This window comes from Protopterus annectens, chromosome 5.part0 (assembly GCF_019279795.1).
Source record: "Protopterus annectens isolate FY-2018-M chromosome 5.part0, PAN1.0, whole genome shotgun sequence".
NCBI classification, from domain to species: domain Eukaryota; kingdom Metazoa; phylum Chordata; order Ceratodontiformes; family Protopteridae; genus Protopterus; species Protopterus annectens.
Window position 1 is genome coordinate 1,688,103,443 of NC_056735.1, and position 20,357 is coordinate 1,688,123,799.

The 20,357-nt window shown below is 41.9% G+C and overlaps 1 protein-coding gene across 1 annotated transcript in view; it reads left to right on the forward strand.

Moving 5' to 3' along the window:
- The window catches only part of KPNA3 (karyopherin subunit alpha 3), a 1,434,883-nt gene that overhangs the window by 379,089 nt on the left and 1,035,437 nt on the right, over positions 1 to 20,357 (forward strand). Inside the window, exon 10 of the mRNA XM_044072030.1 lies at positions 17,194 to 17,212. Within this exon, the coding sequence (XP_043927965.1) occupies positions 17,194 to 17,212 (19 nt within the window). The remainder of the gene's footprint in view (positions 1 to 17,193; positions 17,213 to 20,357) is intronic.

The window sequence follows — 20,357 nt, forward strand, 5'->3', positions numbered from 1 at the left end:
AGCAGTCACAGTTCAGCACTGTCACAGTTCAGCAAACTGTAAACATTTCAATATCTCCTTCCATACCTTTCAACTGTACCTCATTTAACCAAATTGAGCTCAGTCCTCCCTCCTAAAACTTTTAAGTTTGGAAAAAAGTGGTATGTTACACTTTAGAAAATAGACAGTTCACATTCTCATATTCTGTCAGTGTCATATTAATAGTGGTCCCTCTGCAGAACTGTCGCATAAATCATGTCCAAGTAATCAAGCATAACATCCAATGATGGAGTTACATCCCAATACTTCTGTAAGAAATTGTCCTCAAGAACAGTAATAACAAATATGAACTCTGCACTCACTCCTGAAGGTCCCGGTTCCATCCTGTATACACGGTTTAAGTGGATTCCCTTTAAATTATTTTTTAATACCCAATAAAAATCACAAAGTAGCCTTGTCTAGTATTAATCTGGTAAAGGAGTTAAAAAAATACATACTTTTTCTGTCTCGATCGCACAGTAAGCCAACCAGAAAATATACTCATTTCCATACATTCCATACATTTTACTCGGGAAAAGTGAACTTGACTTGGCGTTTCAACAATAATAAATAGCAAACACTGAGTGAGGTCTCCATAAGCAGATTTTAAACACTAATAACTCTAGGATGGAAAGTAAAAAATATATATACTGCTACACTCGTTCTCATTAGTTATACATCCAACTTTGTTCATGGCATTCATCAGGAAGATACCACCAGCAGCCCTGTGTACTTCTTATCTTGATTTACAATGTAATCTAGTTTCCAAACATCCACAATCTCTGCATAGGTAAAAGTCATCTGAATAATTTCACAGATATCTGTAACTACTGAAGAGGTTACTGCTAGCAAAGAACTTTATATTTCAATGTGTATCTACCAATTCAGAGGTTCTAGCTGCTTTATGGAAGCTTTCTAGTTCGTTAATCAAATGTGTTTTATAGTTTTACATAATTACACACATTTACATCTAATTTCTATACCAGAATGCAAAAATCAAAGCTAAAATTGAAACAACTGGCAACAACTATTCAGACACTCCATTTCTATTACTGAACCAAAGATTACTAAGTTGTTCAGTGCTTTGAAGGTAAAGAACAGGATTTCCAACTACAAAATCAGCTACCAGTGGATTGCTGTAGATTACCACAAAGTGAATGGACGTCATACATATATATCGATATACACACATTTGCACAGACATATTTTTTTCCCAAAAACAACCATTCAGTAACATTTCCTGGTATGTACAAGCACCAACAGGAAAAATTCGGAAATAAACACCTTACACGCAGGTGGGAAATTGTATCAGATTATATGTTGAGTAGCTATTCATTATATTCGGGGTACAGGTGTAATATAAGACAGAGTCATTACCATCTGTTAGGACAAACACCATAGTAATTCAGTCAAAGTAGTACATCACTTATATCTTACTGAGCATTGGATATACCATGGAACACAGTGATGACAGTCAAAACAATGGAGAAAATATGGGACAACAGTGATGTTGCAAAGACCTGGACGTCCCTCCAAAATTTAAGAAAAACAACATGATCACTGGTCAGGGAGGCTGCCAAGAGACCTACAGCAACACTGAATTACATTTCCTCTTCTCACTTACAGACTGAGATACAATACTGTTAAAAGTTTATAATAAACAGAGCTAGCTGTAAGTGGTCTAATGGTTTTCTCCAAGTGAAATTCATTATTTTCTAGCCATTAGTAAAGCAAAGTTGCAGATTTATGCATTTCCTACACTGGCAACTCCATCAATGAAATGTGCTCAGATATTTAGTAATCATATGAATGCGCAGCTATAAATCAGTACAGTGGTCTAACAAAGCATGCAGTCAAGACTAGGGCTTTGTTGCAAAATGAAATCCTTCCTGCCCTCCTCTAAAACAATCAAACTGAACCATGCTATAATGCTATCACATATATTTTTTTCTGCAGCTCTACTTACTAGCATAGCTAAATACTCTTTCACAGACATTAAATTAAGAAAAAAATAACAGATCAATATAGCCTTTAGTAATTTAATTTAATTGAATCTTAAAAATGTTTGCACTACATGCATCTAAGCTTTACTTCTGATCTTCGTATCTAAACAAATGATAAATGTATTCTAACCGCACCAGAACTTTAAGTTCTGCTCACTCAGATCTGCACCTCTAGAAGTCGCAATACTTTTAGGTGAGCTGCCTTTCTCTAAATTTAGGTAAAAAATCTATTAAAAAAAGATGCCCTGGTAAAAGATACTAACCAGCAACCAGGATGCTCTGGCTTTATTCACATTTCAGGCAGTCTAGAAATGAGCGTGTTTCTCTTGCAGCACAGGGTAGACTCATCCCCACTATTATAAATGCATAATTGTTTTCAATCATGACATGAAGCAATAGGTCTAAGAAGTACAGTTAATCACCAACTTACTACCATTGTTAATAAACACCCTCTGCTTTATAAAGACACTAACCAAGACGCTTAAATATTTCGCGTTAGTCTTCAAACTGTTCAATCACTTATTAACAAACCTGTTTTAGTCACTTATACCTATACACAATAAATTACCTGAAATTTGTAAATAAATCTTCTCTCCTTCCTTTGTGACATGCGTGATGTGCAATCACGCAGATGCAGTGTATTTGCGTATCACTGCTTACTAAACTTACCCTGCCTTTGCATATTTCTGTTGTGTTTTGCTCCAGTAGTCAACCTATTTTTACTTTCAGGGGTTATATATTTGCAACCTGTCCCCGATTTTTGGCTTTGTATTTAAAAAAGCACCACCACTGCCATAAAAATTAAAAAAATAAAGTTGATCTCTCCTACCTGCAATGTGTGTAGAGTACTAAGCCCACAAATCATAAGAGCGATTTTCTGATTGCCTAATAAACTAGTACTTGTGGTGTGAAATGACAGGCTAGGTGAACCCCTCTTGCACTATAAATAGGAAACAAAAACATTTTTTACTTATTTTTAAGGTAAACTTTGGTAACTCCTGTAAAAGGGCTCAAGTACATATAGCATTCACTCTAAATACAAAATGATGTCAATACATTTTAATATAAAAGATAACATAGGCGCAAGTTAGACTGCAATATGAGCTTTGCATCACTTAATGGGCGATTCACTATATGTAATTAGCAAGATGTGTCATTCAAATATTACTATCAACTGCAGACTGATTAGACTATTGTGCCAAGACTTGTATAGCAGATGTAGGGCAGAAAAAAATACTGTCATATCTGACAAAAATGTAAAGAAAAATGCTGCTCTTTTTCATTTCTTAAATTTAACTAGTTCTGCTTTAAAACAATAAAGTACTGCACATGTAATATTCAAATAACAATTAAAACAAAGCAAAAAGCAGAGGAATTGACACTGACGATAGTGTTACACCCACCAAGCTCACGGACAGGGAAAGCAGTAAACCTACGTACTGAGAATCCAAACAAAATCGCTACAACAATGTAATGTTCTTTTTACGATTTTACAAGAAAGCAGATATGAAATTTAAACGTGGTGATAGATAAAACTCTAAACTACACATCTTTTCACAGCTTGAAAATCGCAAAAGCTCAACTGTAACACAGGTTGACTGACCATACGTTTATTCAACACCCAACAGTTATTTGGCACTAAAAAATCTAATGTGGAAGGGTTCAGAACAATAATGCATACACAATGTTACTTCCTCAATAAACAGTCACACTTTCTCATCACACAGTTTCCTAGATATACAATTTATTATTCACATTTCAGCAAGTGTTTATTTGTAACCAATGAGTGCGGCAGAGACAAATTCCCTGCAGTCAAGTGTACCAGCTGAGCAGCACTTAGCGGAAGACATTTCCGCAGCCACTTCAATTCTGTCAAAATTGAAACACACTGTTCAAACACAGACAACAGTGCCCATCACAACCTGTTCACTTTTAAACACTTTGTTGGAACTTCAAGACTCTCGAAGGTGAGAATGAGACCACTTAGTTTCTTCGGAATAACAGAAAACAATTAGTATTACATTAATAAAACTTGCCTGTGGCTCACTGCCAATAAAGTACCGGCAGATTAACTTCACCCACACCCTTGTCGAATTAGCATGGCGTGACTAATCTGAATTTATCAGAATACAACAAAATGATCCAGCACAAGGGAGAAGATTAAAGTGCTCCGCTATGACAAAAGAATGCCAGTCCACGATCTCCAAGATGCAATACAAAAATTCTTTATTGCCACTAATATGGTTAAAGTACGCTGAACCATTAGTCCAAACAGAAACCAGCGTACTGCTTAACAGATGATAAAATCAAACCAGCTACCAGAAAAATTTAACCAAACATCCAGAAATGCGGTAAAATAACACAAAATTAGGTTAAGCGCTTTCACCCGTATACTACGAACTTCATCAGAACCCCTTTGCTATAATACAGATGCCTTGTATAACTTTTTAGGCGCCAAAAAAACGCATTTTGAAAAACCAACATTCCATTACGATTGTAATCATTTTAAAATGCTATCATCTATTCTTATTTCACTTGTATAATCCTGTAGTTAAAATCTTAATAGTCAGACTTGAATTGCATGATATTATTAAACATTATACTTTAAATAATGTACATAGTCTGTATAATATGATGACAAATACTATATAATACTGAAATGTCACAATCATTCCTTCGTACTTTATCTATGCTTCTATCGTTCTTTTGGCATAGCGGAGCAGTTTGGTCACTTTTTGGTCTGCTGGTTTGTTTATAGTGATGGTTAAGCAGTACGCTGTTATTTTAGTATTAGCTTACAGCATACCTTACCACGCCAGCGGACATCAGAATTTTGTATTGCATCTTGGAGATTGTGACTGGCATTCTTCTGATACAGCGGGGCAGACCGCTCCCAAAATACTTGCTGTATTGTGAAGTGGAGGTGTTTGGGCACTCATAGGTTCCGTGGCAGTTTTCATTTGTAGTATCTTTGTGTGGAAGCCATTCGCACATCCTGTAAAGGATAGACCGAAAAATATGAGGTAAAAATCTGAACAGGACTTTTAAAGCACATAACAAGGACATATACAGGCTTAGGAAGGGAAAAAAAGATTACAATACCTTACTGGAAGAAACAAAAAAAGTCAAACTAAACGGGAACTGCTTGTAGTGCGATCCGTGAAATCCTTGAGTGACGAAAATAAAATAGAGGTTCCAGTAGCAGGTGAAATCCAGTAGCAGGTGAAATCTTCAATTCTTTGCAAAAAGAAAGGAAATACCTGCTACTGGACTCTCTTTTTATTTGGAGAAAAATAAAAGAAATTTAGGTTGGGGCGGAGGAGTTATGCAAGTGGTGGCTTAGATTGCAAGATTCCGATTGGCTGCTACCACTTGCTTTATCAAGAACTTTGAAACAAGATTTTCTACTATAACTTCAATGTGATCTTAATGTAAAAACACTCTGAATCGTAACTGCAGAAGGCAAATTACACATTCAGTTATGATTCAGCGTGTTTTACATTAAGGTGAACTACAAATCTGCAGTCTCGCTTGTGGAAGGGACTCTGAGCTAATGGCTTGTAATTTTTATCTTCTCATGGCGCGCTCGGGTTTACACAGGCGCCATGAGAAGGTACTCTGGGTTAATGAGTTAAACATTTTAGCTAAAAACAGAAGAGTTGGCAGTCTTAATGCTAACATGCATCAGTGGCGTTCAAAGATTTTTTTGTTGCTTGGTATTTTCAGGTGCCACAGATGTTTGTTGTTTGCAGTCTGTTCTTGGTTTTCACTTCTACCGTGGCTGTTTGCTTAATGAAATAGTGATTCACTTTGTCAGCCACAGTAGGGGAAGAGTGCTGTAATTTCAGCCTGTTTTGATCTGGGTCAGCAAAGTCTTCTAGCCCCATCTGTTCACATGATGTGAGCACAACATTGTAGACACCTTAGCATGTTTCAGCTGTTGCTTTTCTACCCTGCCTGTTGATTTTGAGTATCATGTCCCATGCTCTACAGGCATGCCTTGTATACTGCAAAAGGAGGCAGTTCTGGGTGCATTGTGAGTGATGAGAAGAGCACTCGTGGCTATAACATCTGACTGAAACTGTACTGAATTTATGCACTTTTATCATGCCCTGACATAGGAGAAATTAAACTGGGGGAAAAACACAGCAGAGGGGGTCCACAGAACCAAGGATATTGAGATTCCTTTTTAGATAGATCCTTCCAGCACTCCTGAAAGGTTGCCAGATTGTCCCTCTTTGGAGGCAGTCTGGGAGCGCTTATCCTTTCGCCAGAAATCCTGAATAGCCATTAGAAAAAACTCTTGGGTGCAAAGGATCAGTTTCATTCCCGTTTTACAAATTCCTGTTAAAGGAAAAGTATCCCAGATGTTCACCCAATCAGAGAGAGCTAGCAGCTGAGATCTGAAAGTTGCTAGAAAAGTATCATCCAAGAGGTCTTCCAGACTAAACAGGATCTGGAATTTACTCAAGGTTCTTTTTAGTGTTAAAAAAGATGGACCTGAGACCTATCTTGGAGGTCAGGTATGTAAATCAGTTTTTGTAGAATTCCAAATTCCAGATAGTTACAGTTCAGTCCTTTCTACCTTTCCTACAGAAGGACAACTGGATGTGCTCAGTCCTTTCTACCTTTCCTACTCAAGGACAACTTGATGTGCTCAGTCGATCTTTAAGATGCATACTGTCCCATCAGTAAGAACAGGTACTCTTGAAGGTATCTAGGCTTCCGGCTGGGAGGCAGTCATCTGTTCAGAGCCCTGCTCTTAGGTGTCACCACAGCCCCCAGGGTGTTCAAATGCTTGACAATGGTAGCATCTCACCCAAGACTGCTCGAATTCAGAGCGTTTACTTAAGACAACTGGCTCCTCACTGTCTCAACCAGGCATCTGCTTGTAAAAGCCAGAGACTACTTATTCCAGCTGGCTCACTTACTGGGAATCACTATCAGTATGGACAAGTCACAACTTCAACCAGTCCAAGTCTTGGACTTCATAGAGGCATGAGTAACTCTAGCTGTTTTGCTTCAAAATAGAGTACTCACAAAGAAGACGCATGTCAGACTCTCTCTTCCTTTTTCCTCAGCAAAACTGGTCCTCCAAGCTCTATTGTTGATGGCTGCTGCAATTACTTTAATTTGCGCTGTTCTCCACATGAGAATTCTTCCGTGGACCCTAGCAGTGCACTGGTCCTTTCATCAACACCCCTTAAGACATCTGATAAAATTGTCTTAGGCTTGCAGAAAGTCTCTTCTTTGGATTCACTACGAGGTCGTCACTCAAGGGCATCCATCTATCTTTCCTGTCCCTGAACACCACATTAACTGCAGATGCGTCCCAGTTGGGGTAAGAGGGCATTACTTGGGATGGACTGTTAAAGGCATGTGGTCCCCATAAGAGACAGATTTGCGTATCAGTGTCCTAGAGATGAGTAGTGCTTCTAGTATTGTAGACCTTTGAGAGCTTTCTCCATCTTGGGACTATTGCAGTACAGTCGGACAACATATCAGTAGTCTGGTACATGAATAAACTGGGGTAACCAGATCCCTACCCCCTTTGTCGAGAAGCAGTGAGTGTGTGACAGTGGATGATCTCATCCATCCACTTTCTTGTAGTGATGCACTTACCGGGGAAATCAATATTCTAGTGGTTAAACTCAGCAGGACCATCTTCATGCCTCACAAGTGGTTTTTCAACCAGTCAGTGACGAGCATGGTCTTCCACAGGTGGGGTTAAAACTTGCTGCGACCTGTTTGCATCTCCCCGCAAAAACAAATGCAATGGGTTCTTTGCCATTGTCCCACCTCGGGGACAGTCACCGAGAGATGCTCTAGTCCATGTTTGGCCCTCTGGTTTCCTTTATTCCTATCCTACTCTGCTGGTCATCCCCAAGTTTTTTCAGAAAGCACTTTGAAGAGCAGAGTAATTCTCATTGCTCCCTTTTGGCATCGACTGGTGTGGTTCCCCTTCCTATGGTCGTAACTAGTACATCCTCCTAGGATGCTAGATCTCAGAACAGACCCACCTATCTCACCTGTCAGTGCAGATTCACTCTAACATTGCAGGCCTCAAGGTGACCACATAGTTTCTCCAGTTCCAATGATGGCTAGACATTCCAGGCTTTCCCTTCCCAGTTGCAAAAATCCTAATCTCATCTTGTAACCCTTCAACTGGGAAGATTTGCAAAAGTAAATGTAAAAGATTTTCTTTTTGGTCTAATCAGAGAGAGTTGGATCCTTTTACCGCTCATCTTCCTGCTATTCTAGATGTCCTTGCCTTGATTTTTCAAGGCAGAGCAAGTTTTTCCACAATTAGTTCAGTTAGCCATCTCCAACTATCACAGTGGAGTTAATATAAATGACACTAAAGGAGAAGCATTTTGTAAGGCTTTTCTTAAGGGTACCGTTTTACTCAAATCTTCAATAAAGGACCCTACTCCACCTTGGGACATCACTGTGGTTGTGCAAACTTCAGTACATTCTCCCTTTGATCCATCAACAAAAGTAGACCTCGTATTTCTTTCCTGGAAAACTGTATTTCTGGTGGTTATAACTTCGGCAAGACGAGTATCTGAACTCAAGTACTATGTTCCAAAACACCTGTGTTTGCTTTTCACAAAGACAAAGTTACATTATGCACAAACCCTACGTTTTTACCCAAAGTTGCCTCTGAAACCAACATCAGTCAAGTGATCAATTTGACCATTTTCTTCCCCAAATTTGAAAATAAAGAATACACCCTTCATCTTTTAGATGTACATAGACAACTTTGTTTTTGCCTTCACAGGACCCAAAGAGTTTAGGAAAACTGATCGTTTGTCTCCTTTACTAATAATAGAATGGGAAAACCAGTTTCAAAAACTACAGTGGCTAAATAGATAACCAATTTTATCTCCTATGTTTATTCCTTGAGAGGCATAACTTTACCAATTTTAACCAAGGGTGCATTCAACCAGGTCAGTGTTTGCATTGGCTGCTTTTTGGGCTAGTGTATCCATTGATATTTGTGCAACGTCCATGGTTTAAAACTCGTAACTTTCATTGCTCATTACAAAGTAGACATCTTCTCCAGAGGTAGAGCCCTGCTGTTCTCTGAAACATCCTTCCATGAAGGCCACTGCAGCTGTCCCATTTGTTGAAGAATGAATGAAAATGACAACATCAGATAAAGAACTTGGGTAATCACCACAGCGTTTCATCTCTGTTGTCCACTTTTATTCTTCCTCAACTTCCCTTCCTCCATCCCCCTGTCAGTGTCTTGGGAGAGACCTGATGGAATTGTTGATAGACGCCATAGTTCCTGTTTGAGCTCCTGATCTTTTAGCTATCACTTTCTGTCATAGCGTCATTGTATTTTTTGATAATACATACAACAGCAGCAAAGTCAGTCTGGTGTATTGCAGTGGTCAGTGGCATTGTGGGGAAGTTAGGAACTAGAGTCTGATCCTAGAATCTGTAGAAGGTGGCAGAGTCTGATCTGAGGATCAGATCCGAATGCAGTTGTAGAGGAAGAATAAAAATGTACAGCACTGGTGGAACATAACATGGTGAATACATAACTTTTTGTGTTATAAGTCATCAGATGTCATTTGTGAACACGTTCCTCTTTTTAATAATAAAATGAGTCAGCAATTTCAAGTGTTTCTTAAATGTAAAAAGTTCCTTATGTTAGGCCATTATGATATTTATACTCTCCTTTAGGGAGCATGTTTACACACAAATGCCCTTTGTGGGCCCCTGTTTGAATTAAGTGAGAGTCTTTCTCTGAGCCCTAGAGTGTTTGTGTTCTTTCAGTCCAGCGTAGACCCAAGAAACCACAGCTCCCTATGACTTGATAAGAAGTTTTAATGCATTGTACAGCAGCATTCATCTCTGCCACCTGGGTCTTAGATCCCCTGATTATTTCTCACCTGTCCATAGTCTAGCCTCCCTAGTGTTTTGAAGTAGAGGAAAAGTGTCTGTTCTTCCAGAGTCTGTGATCATTCTTTTTTCTTAACAGAAGAGTAAAGCATCTTCCACAGTGAACTGTTATGGTGTCTGTTTTAATTATGTGTGCTATTTCTGGGGCATCAGATTCAGGCATGTTCTCTGCACAAGATATGGCTTACACCCTTCTATTTCAAGGAAGAGTGTAGGCAGGCTGTCTTCAGTTTTCTGTCTTTTTGGGGAAGTTGTCTTTTGGCAAAGGTTCGGTCAAACCTTGAAAAAGCCCTCTCACAGAATGAGGAAAGGCTTTCCAGCTACAAGCAGTATTACCATTTCCATTTGTCCTAGCTAAGTATCTCAGGAGCAGACACCCCCTTAGGCTGAACAGCCACTATCCTGACTGCATTCCAGAGTGTTTGGAGGGCGGTACATTCCTCATGGCATGTCTTTGGTCTCTTAGGACTTAACCTCAGAAAGGGTCTTACCTAGTGACCAAGTATTAGAGCCTTTAGTACAGGGCTGGATCCTACTTCTCAGTGGCCATAGAAACTTTTTCCTTGAAAACAAGACCAGGGGTTCTGTTGCCTCTTTCCATAATGGATGAAATCAGTTCCCCATCCTGTATTCCCATGATTTTGAGTTCAGGTTTATACGCCGTTTAAAACTAAACAATGCAAAGATAAAAGAAAGTAAAGCAATAAGCTAAAATATAAAGCAGTCATGTGGCAAGGGAACAGCAAGTTGGGTTGAAGTGAAATTGATAAAACAAAACATAAGGTTAAACTAGTTGGAATGTGCCTTGAAGGGGACCCCTTGAAGCCACCTAATATTTGGGTCATCTGGAGACACCCTTATGATATTTAAAATGTGTAGTGGAATAAGAGAATAAACAGTATCCTAGGAGCCAGCATCAGCTCTTGGAAGGTAGAGCAGTGGGAGACTATCAGGACATAATCACCAGCAACCACTTGATATGGGGAGGAGCCTCTGCTAGATGTATAAAGATTAAAACTGGAAATATGACATGCATTAAACAAGCAGTCTGTGTAGCCAATCAAGTGCAGACTTTGTAAGCCCCCAGACTGAGAGAGCATTAATGTAGTCAAAGTGCACAAAAATCATTGCATGCAAAACCACAGCAAGTTTTTTTTTTATGGCAGAAAGTACTCAGTCCTGACAGCATTCTGAAGATGAAACTAGAATGACATCATAATTGATAGTTAACTTTGATAGGCTTACAATACAAAGACTAATTTCTGGAGCACACACTTTCAGAGAATCCTGAGCTAAAATTGCATCATTAGCATAGTACTGGTACTATGAGCCTGTATCACCATTAAAATCATCTGTTGACGAAGTGCACAGTGATAAGGTGGAACCTTTGGTACTCCATATCTTGGGTGCTAGGTGATGAAGACGAATACCTGAAACAGCATTTTGAAAAGCGGCTTGGAGTTGGGAGGCCGACCACTTCTGGGTGGCCACAGTAGGACTTGAATGTGGTAGAATGCTAGAATAACCAAATGTGAGAATCCGTTGCAAGATGGAGGACCAGGACAGAGTAATCTGATCTTCAGCCATGAGTAGATAATTAAAAAAGCATACATTAAGATCAGTCCAAGTGCTACATCTGAAATCAGACTGAAGTGGATTTTATACATTTTTAAGATGAATGTCAAGTTGTACATAAATTGCCAAACCTTCTGAAGGACCTTGCTTACAAAAGGCTGGTCTGAGAAGTGATGCTAACTGTCTTGATAGCCTGCTACAGACCACCCTCCCAAACCCAGGAACCCCTCTCGGCCTTCCTGAGAACACTGGAAAATATGAAGGTCTCTCCAAACGCCATTATATTGGGCGACTTCAACTATCCAAACATAGACTGGGAGCATTACTCTAGCTCCAACACCCTAGCCCAAAGGTTCCTAGAATTTATAAACTCAAATGCTATGGAACAACTTGTTACCACTCCCACAAGAGGGGAAAACATACTGGACCTGATCATCACCAACATGGGGACACTATGCTCCAGACCAGAAGTGTATCCCTCACTGGTAAGATCAGACCATAAACTAATCTCACTGGATATTCACATTCCTACCCCACCTCCTGCCCAGAAAACCACAGTGAAAAACTTCTCTAAAGCAAATTTCACACTCCTCAAAACCGAGGTGGAATCCTTCAAAGCCCCCGGGCCTGTGGAAAATACGGCCCAGACCGCAGAATCCTTTATAAATGCATTCTATGAACACCTTCAGGAATGCATGGATCATGCAATCCCAAATAAAACCAAGACCCAATCCTCCAAAGGCAGACGTCCTGTCTGGTGGACCCCAGCCATAAACAAACTATACAATAGAAGGAGGAAGCTACTAAATTATAGAGCAAAATCCCAAAAAGGGAAGGCATCTCTGATCAGTATTAGCAAAAAACTACGGGCACTCATAAAATCGTCTAAGGCCAGCTTCGAGAGAAAAATTGCACAGGACACTAAGGATAATCACAAGGCTTTCTTTAGTTATGTTAGGAACCTGGGTGGGAATTCCCAGATATGCTCAGAATTAGTCCAAAATGACAAAAAATACACCAAACCCACAGACATTGCAACATCCTAGCTGACAGGTTCAGCGCCACCCCCCACCACCAAAAGGGCAAATATCTATCCCAGCAGAGTGCTGCCCCCCTGACATCTCAGATGCTCAGGTAAGAGCCGCTCTCTCCAAAGTAAAAAAACACAGCATCAATGGGACCAGACAGTGTCCCGGGCTGCGTCCTACATGAACTCCAAGAAGAGCTAAACCCAAACATAAAACTACTGTTCAATCTCAGCCTTACTACAGGATATGTACCCAAAGAGTGGCGTACAGCCACAGTGGTCCCTCTCCACAAAGGTGGTGCCTCAACGGATCCTGGAAACTTTCGCCCCATAAGCCTGACTAGCTTGGTCTGCAAAGCTAGGGAAAGGATAATCATGGACCTCATAAATAAAGATATTGGGGACCTACAGACACTGGATCCTACCCAGTTCGGCTTTAAGGGCAGATCCTGCCTCTTAAACCTGGTTGATTTCTTTGAAACAGTCACCAAGGCCATTGATGAGGGGAAAGGTGGTCCACACAGCCTACCTGGACTCGCAAAAGCCTTCGATACAATACCCCACTCGGGCATTATAGATAAGCTCACCAGCTTAAATATAAACCCCTATGTCACTAGATGGGTTGCAAACTGGCTCAAGGACAGAACCCACATGGTTAGAATTGCTGGAGCCATCCCAGACTCCAAACCAGTTACAAGTGGCGTCCCACAAGGCTCAGTCCTGGGACCTCTCTTGTTCGGTATATATTTCTCGGAGGTACAGGCCAACACGGAAGGACTGTGGCTGACCAAGTTCGCAGATGACTGCAAACTGGGCGCCATAATCGACTTTCCAGCCGACACAAGCATCCTTCAAAAGGGCCTCATAGAAACAAACAACTGGTGCCAGAGCCATGGCCTCAAGCTAAACGCCAAAAAGTGTATAGTCATCCCCTTTGGCAAAAACAAAGTGCCCACAAATTACCACATAGGTGGTAATCCATTAAGTACAGAAGAAGTAATTAGGGACCTGGGGACCCAAGTTGATAGCAGTCTCTCATTTGACAACCACATGGCCAAAGTGGTTAGAAAAACATTTTATATAGCCCACCTAATCATGAAAGGATTCACATCTAGATCAGGGGAGGTCATCGTGCCTCTTTACTCAATTATGGGCCTGATGAGGGATGAGTACAATGCCCCTTTTGGGATGTACCTTACCAGACACCTGCAGCAACTGGAAAGACCCCAAAAGTACCTCACCAAGAGGATCAAAGGGCTCAAACAGATGCCATATGCTGCCTGGTTAAAGAAACTCCAGCTCTACTCAGTGGCATACCGCCTGTTCAGGGGCGATCTGTGCCTGACTTATAAAGCCATGTCCAACCTGGAATTAATGGACATGCTGCACCTCAGAAAACCCAAATCCCATCGAGCTACGTGCTCGAGAGACTTGAACCTCAGCACTGAAATAAATAGGACATGCTGGAGGGACAGATTCATAACCCAGAGGCTCCCTTCACTCTGGAATAAAATCCCAGTCCAGGTTAGGCAGAGTCCCTCATTGACTCTCCAAGTGGAATCTTGATGAGTGGATGGGAGATCGTAGGTTTAACCTGGGTATCACTTCTGTGTCACTGTTAGACAGAGGCACAGTATACTAACCTCGAAAAAGGGCATAGCAAAATTAATTTAAAATGGGTGGCGAAAGCCAAACACATTCTGGCTAGGCTTATAAATGCCCTAGGGCGGATAGCCTAGTATGAACCTATGAGTCCAGTGAAGGATTCTTGTGGACTTGGGTAAGGCCTCCTTTAAAATTGATAGGAAGACACCTGGTTGCAGAGGACCAGATGATACTAAAAAGATCTGGACCCAGTACCACCTGGCAAAACAGTACCTTCCTCCTAGGACATTGATAAAGGTCGGAAGTTATTTGGCAGCTTTAAACTTGGGAAGGTCACGTGTGTTGGGCAAATCTGTGACATTCCAACTTCTGACAGGAGCAGTCAGTGGATCACTGCCTTTCTATGCTGTGATATATACTGCACTTACCCATTTGAGGAGATGCACTTAAGCTGAAAATTGAGGGACAAGCTAATGATCTTCTTGTTTCACTGTTGCAGTCATCACATTTGAGTTATCTGTCTGCAGGTTGTACTCAGCTGGCCTGAATACCAGAGTCTTGAGATTCCTTTGTCGGATGCTGTTGCTTCTTCCATGGCGTCAGGTTGTCAGGGATATAAAACATGCAGCCAATGCCATTAAATCAGTCTTTCTTGCCGTGCGGTGCCCGAAGCAGAAACAGTTTGCAAGTGTTGGTCGGCCGACTCCTGAAATTTTCATTTTTCGAGTTTCAGACCTGAAGTCTTCTAAGAGATAAGTACCCCGTTGGGGATCCTTTTTTCTTGCTCTAACCGATGTCAGAAAAAAATAATTTTCTTGCTTTTGGAAAGCAAATACCTCAGAGATTTTCATTCTTACTGCATCACCTGTTTAGGCCCAGAACGCAATGTCCCTCGCTGTCTGTTTTGTGCCTTGTTCAATGCCTGAAATATTAGTTGTCGGGCTATTTTTGTAGCCAAGTTCTTTAGCTGTCGATCTCCGTACTCCGAAATGTCTTCGGTAAGCCATCCGACTACCGATCTTGGGTCCAAGGCTGCCGACGACGTTACCGTTAAGCTAGTTGCCAGTCCGCCGGTACTCAGTGAGGTGCTTTTGCAGCCCCTGATAACTGCTTCTACAGATTCACAGGCTTCTACTGAGGCCTATTCAGAGTCTGGTATGCCGCGAGATACTTCGACTATGGACCTTGCGGATGTCTCTACCTTGGATGGGTCCGGAGCCACTGTACAGACACCGGCTTCTGATGGTGTTTTCATGCCTTCTGATCTTCATATTAAACCGACTACTTCCTTTCAAACCAAAAATACCAAATTTATCAGGCCTAAAGTTAGCAGAATGCCTAGGAAACAGACTACCAAAGTGCATTCTAAGGCCCACTTGCCACAAAAACAAATGATTAGAATGGCTGAAGACCTCATTACTTTAATTGGGGGAAGTCAGCCTTCCCCCTCAAAAAGACCCAGAACTGATTTTCCTTCTGATTCTTCTGATCAGAAATCTGATTATTCTGATCCTTCTATACCCTTATACCTATGAGGATTCTGAAGCTGAGGATTCCATTCCCTCTGCTTCCCCTCCAGAGGATTTTCTTTTGGTAAAACCCTGCACACCCTTGGTGAACATTTTCGCTGGGAGAGCCAGGACTACTTCCAGTCCAAAGAGAGACTCAGGGAATTTTTAAGCTTGCCTCAGCACAGGCCTCTAGCTATCCCTACTGTTCTGGAAATTGTAGATGATGTCTTCCTGGAATCCAGCCTTACCCCCCAATACCTTGCCTCCAGCTCCCAGGAAACCTGACGGGTAGTATAGAGTGCCTGACTCCCACAAATTACTTTTTAGGAATCCTACTGCGGATCCAGAGACCATTTCCCAGGGACCTAAAGGCATTAAGGCTACAACTGCCAAAAATTCTACCCCATCGGACAGGGATTCCAGGGCATTAGATAGATGGGGAAAAAAGGTATACACCTCTGCTACGCTTGCCATTAGGGCTTTAAATTGCCAGCTTCATATGTTAAAGTATCAGCAGCATATTATGGAGCCAATTAAACAAAAAAATGTTTTTGATTCCAAGAGTTAATGCATTCTGCTAACCAAGTTGGTAAGCATACTTTGCAATGTGGGTGTGATGCTTTAGAAGCATCTTGCAGGGCTGCTGTTACTGGGTCTGTTCTTAGAAGATATGCTTGGCTTAAGGAACAAAGCTTGCCAGATCATGTCAAAGCAAATTTACTGGATGCACCATTAAATCAAGAGCGTCTATTTGGTAATAAAGCAGAAGTCGTCCTCAAAAGAATGGAGGAGAAAGCTAAATCTATGCAAACGGTTAAGGATTTCTTACAAGTACAACCATCTATATTCAGTAAAGATTGGCCTTCAAAAAAACTGGTCTTTTCCAGTCCCTTCCAGGCCTTCTCAGTCCAAATCCAGGGGCAGCAGACCACCAAGACTTCAGTCTCAGACTATGCACAGATCTAAGCAATGGAGTGCTCCCATGTCCAAATCAGGGAGTAGTAAGCCTCCATCCTTTGATAAAATTGCACAATGACTTATCCTTAACTCTTCCAAGTGTTGCCCAAGTACTTGCACCTTTAGGAGGAAAACTTGCACTGCATGCCAAAAATTGGCAATACATTACCCAAGACAAATGGGTCTTAAACATTGTTTCCCAGGTATACAGATTCCAATTACACTCACTCCCATACATAAGCGGATGGCCAGACCTACCACCAAACCAGTGGGCAGAGGCCCAAAAGCCATGTACATTCTCTTCTCAGTATCAAGGCTATTCAATGTGTCCCAGCAGAACAAAGGGGACAAGGTTTTTATTCCAGACAGTTTCTGGTCCCCAGAAAAGAAAATTCTTTGCGTCCTATCCTGGATCTGTCTATTCTCAACACCTTTTTGGTGGTTCCAAAATTCAAAATGTTAATTCTCCAACAGCTGCTTCCTATCCTAGCCAAGGACTCCAGGCTAGCAACCCTAGATTTAAAAGAAGCTTATCTGCACATTTCCATAAGGGAATCTTGCAGAAATTGCCTACGCTTCAGAGCAGGCTCTATGCACTAGCAGTTCTCTACACTTCCCTTTGCCTTATCTACTGTGCCCAGGGTATTCACAAAGTGCCTAGCCCCAGCCATTGCATATTGCAGGTAGAGAGGAATTCAAATTTACCCATACTTGGGACGATTGCCTGATTCAGGTGGACAGTCAGGAATTGCTACTTCAGCACCTGGCATTTGTAAAGAGATCTCACTTCACTGGGGTATACAATCAACATAAAGAAATCTCAACTGGTACTCTGCCAAAAGATTGTATTCCTGGAAGCAAGCTTGAACACAAATTCCCAGATGGCATTCCTCACTCCAGAGAAACAAATTTATTTGACAAACTGTTTCAATCTACTGGCCACCAAAACCCGGCTATCTGCAAGAAAAATGCTGCAAGCTGTAGAGTTCATGGCCTCTTGCATTCTGCTTATTTCATATGCAAGACTGCATATGAGGAAACTTCAATGGTACCTAAAGTCTCTAGTGTCAACCTTCGCAGGACCTGCAAGCAATGATTCCTATCATTCCTTGCCTAAGGACAGAGTTCCTGCAACCACAACAAGGGACTCCCTATCATTCTTCCCCCTGCCGCCCAATCCCTAACAGATGCATCAGACTATGTATGGGGGGCTCACATGCCAGGGCAGTACATTCAGGGCAAATGGAACCCAAAGCAAATGCACCTGCATATCAAGTCAAAAAGAAATGTTAGCTGTGCAGAATGCTCTGACAGCCTTCAAGGGCCTTATTCTTCCAAGACAACTATTGGTAAAGACAGACAACACCACAGTTATGTGGTACATAAACAAGCGGGGGGGGGGGCCCATTCCTACCCACTCTGCAGACTAGCCATGGCTCTGTGGAACACAGCGTTGAGCAACCAAGTGCACTTACAAGCTCAATTCCTGCCAGGCAAACTAAATTCACTGGCAGACTACTTTAGCAGAAATCTCATGGATCCACATGAGTGAAAACTGGAATCCAAAATATTCAAGCTTTTGAGGAACCGGTTGGGCGGGGTACCAGAGGTGGACCTTTTTGCTTCCCCTCAGAACATTCAGTTGAGCAAATATTGCACCAGAACTCCACACAGTCAAGCTTGGAAAGTGGATGTTCTGTCCTTCACCTAACCTCTCAGTCTATGCCTTTCCCCTCTGCCACTCCTCAAAGGTTCTACTAAAATCAAACAGGACAAGCCAAGGACAATCCTGATTGTACCAGACTGGCCATGCCAGCACTGGTACCCTCTTTTGCACAGTATGACAGTGCTACAACCATGGCACCTGCCTCAGACCCCTTCCCTGCTGTCACAGCAGGCAGGCCAGATTCTGCACGCTCAGCTACAGACCCTGAACCTTGCAGCCTGGCTTATCCCCGGAATTCAACACCAGCAAACCTCAGTAAGCAGGTGCTGGATGTCATTCTTGAGGCAAGGAGGCCTAGTACTAGAAAATCCTATTCAGAAAATGGAAAAGACACTTCCTTGAGCCAGTCTCAGGGAATGGGCGCAACTGTGCCCAGCTTACCTCATATACTAGATTACTTAACAGATATGCTCCACAAAGGCCTATCCTGCCTTCAGTTAAGGTTCATGCCTCTGCCATCTCAGCTCATTACAATACTGAGCCCACACCTCTTCTCTTGTCCTCTGGTAAAACAGTTTCTTAGAGTGGCCAAATATTTAAGACCCCCCCACCACCACCACCACCAGGAGAACTACCACTCCAGCCTGGGACCTTAACTTTGTGTTAGAAAAGCTCACACTTCCGCCCTTTGAACCTGCGGCCACAGCAGAGTTAAAATTCCTCTCATGGAAAACAGCTTTACTTCTAGGCATCACTTCAGCAAGAAGAGTGTCTGAATTATAGGCCCTTTTGGCAGTGCAATCCTTCATTATCTTATATGCAGACAGGGTTTCCCTCAGGACTAACCCATCCTTTATGCCCAAGGTGATGTCTAGTGTGGCTTTACCAGTCAATTCATTTGCCAACTTTTTTTCGTGATCCTCAGAGTAAAGGGGAAATGATCCTGCATTCCCTGGAGGTGCACAGGCAGCTTAGGTTCTGTCTGGACAGGACTAAACCTCTCAAAAAATCTAGTCAGCTTTGCTGCAGGGGCAGAGGGCAAGGCCATTTCAAAGCAAACTATTTCTAAACAGCACACTGCATCCATTTCTGCTACAAGCACCATGGGAAACCCACCCCACAAGGGATCAGAACTCATTCCACTAGGGCTATATCAGCCTCTACAGCATTTCTCATGGGATTCCCTACCAGGGACATCCTGGAAGCTGCAACCTGGAGCTCTGTACACACTTTCACCAAGCACTACCACTTACCTATATTTTCTAAATCCAGAGCTGGATTTGCCACAGCAGGCTTACAGGGCCTGATTGCCAGCCCTAATGCTTCATAAGTGCCTCCACCCTTCCTTAGCTTTGGGAATCAAACCAAATGTGACGACTGCAACAGTGAAACATGAAGAAAATAGTACAGTTGTGTACACTTGACATAAATGTAGATGTTCGAGTGTATTCACTGTTGCAGTCCTTGTTACTCTCCCTCCAGCCTCCTGACTTATATTGATTTCTTTCCTATCCTTTTTATCTGGCATATCTTATATTATTGGTACTTGCTTTTTGATGGGGGTATTGCATGCCATGTAATTGCTTCCTATTTTGGGGGGACCTGACATCTGCAGCAAGAAAAACTGATGTAATGGCATACCCCTGACGACCTGACGTCATGGAAGAAGCGACAGCATCCAACGCAGAAATCCCAAGACTCTGGTATTCAGGCCGGCTGAGTGCTGCCTGCAGGCAGATAACCCAAATGTGATGACAGCAAAAGTGAATACACTCAACCTCTACATTTATGGTAAGTGTACGCAACTGTACTTTGCTCAGTTAGTGAAGCCTTCTGAAAGAGATTGGACTTCTTACACTTAGTCACCTAGAAGAGTGTAGCTGGTCATTTTGGCACAACAGAGATTTGCTTGTGCAAAAAGAAAGTCAACTTTCTGGGTATTGACTGACTAGAGGCATAATGCTCATCCATTCTGTTTGCCCTCCAGAAGTCTAGTGTAGTGACAGTTGCATTCACTCCTGCTTTCCTGTTTTTCAAGAGGTTGGCACTCATATTGTGGTGAGAGAGAGGCTTCAGAAGGC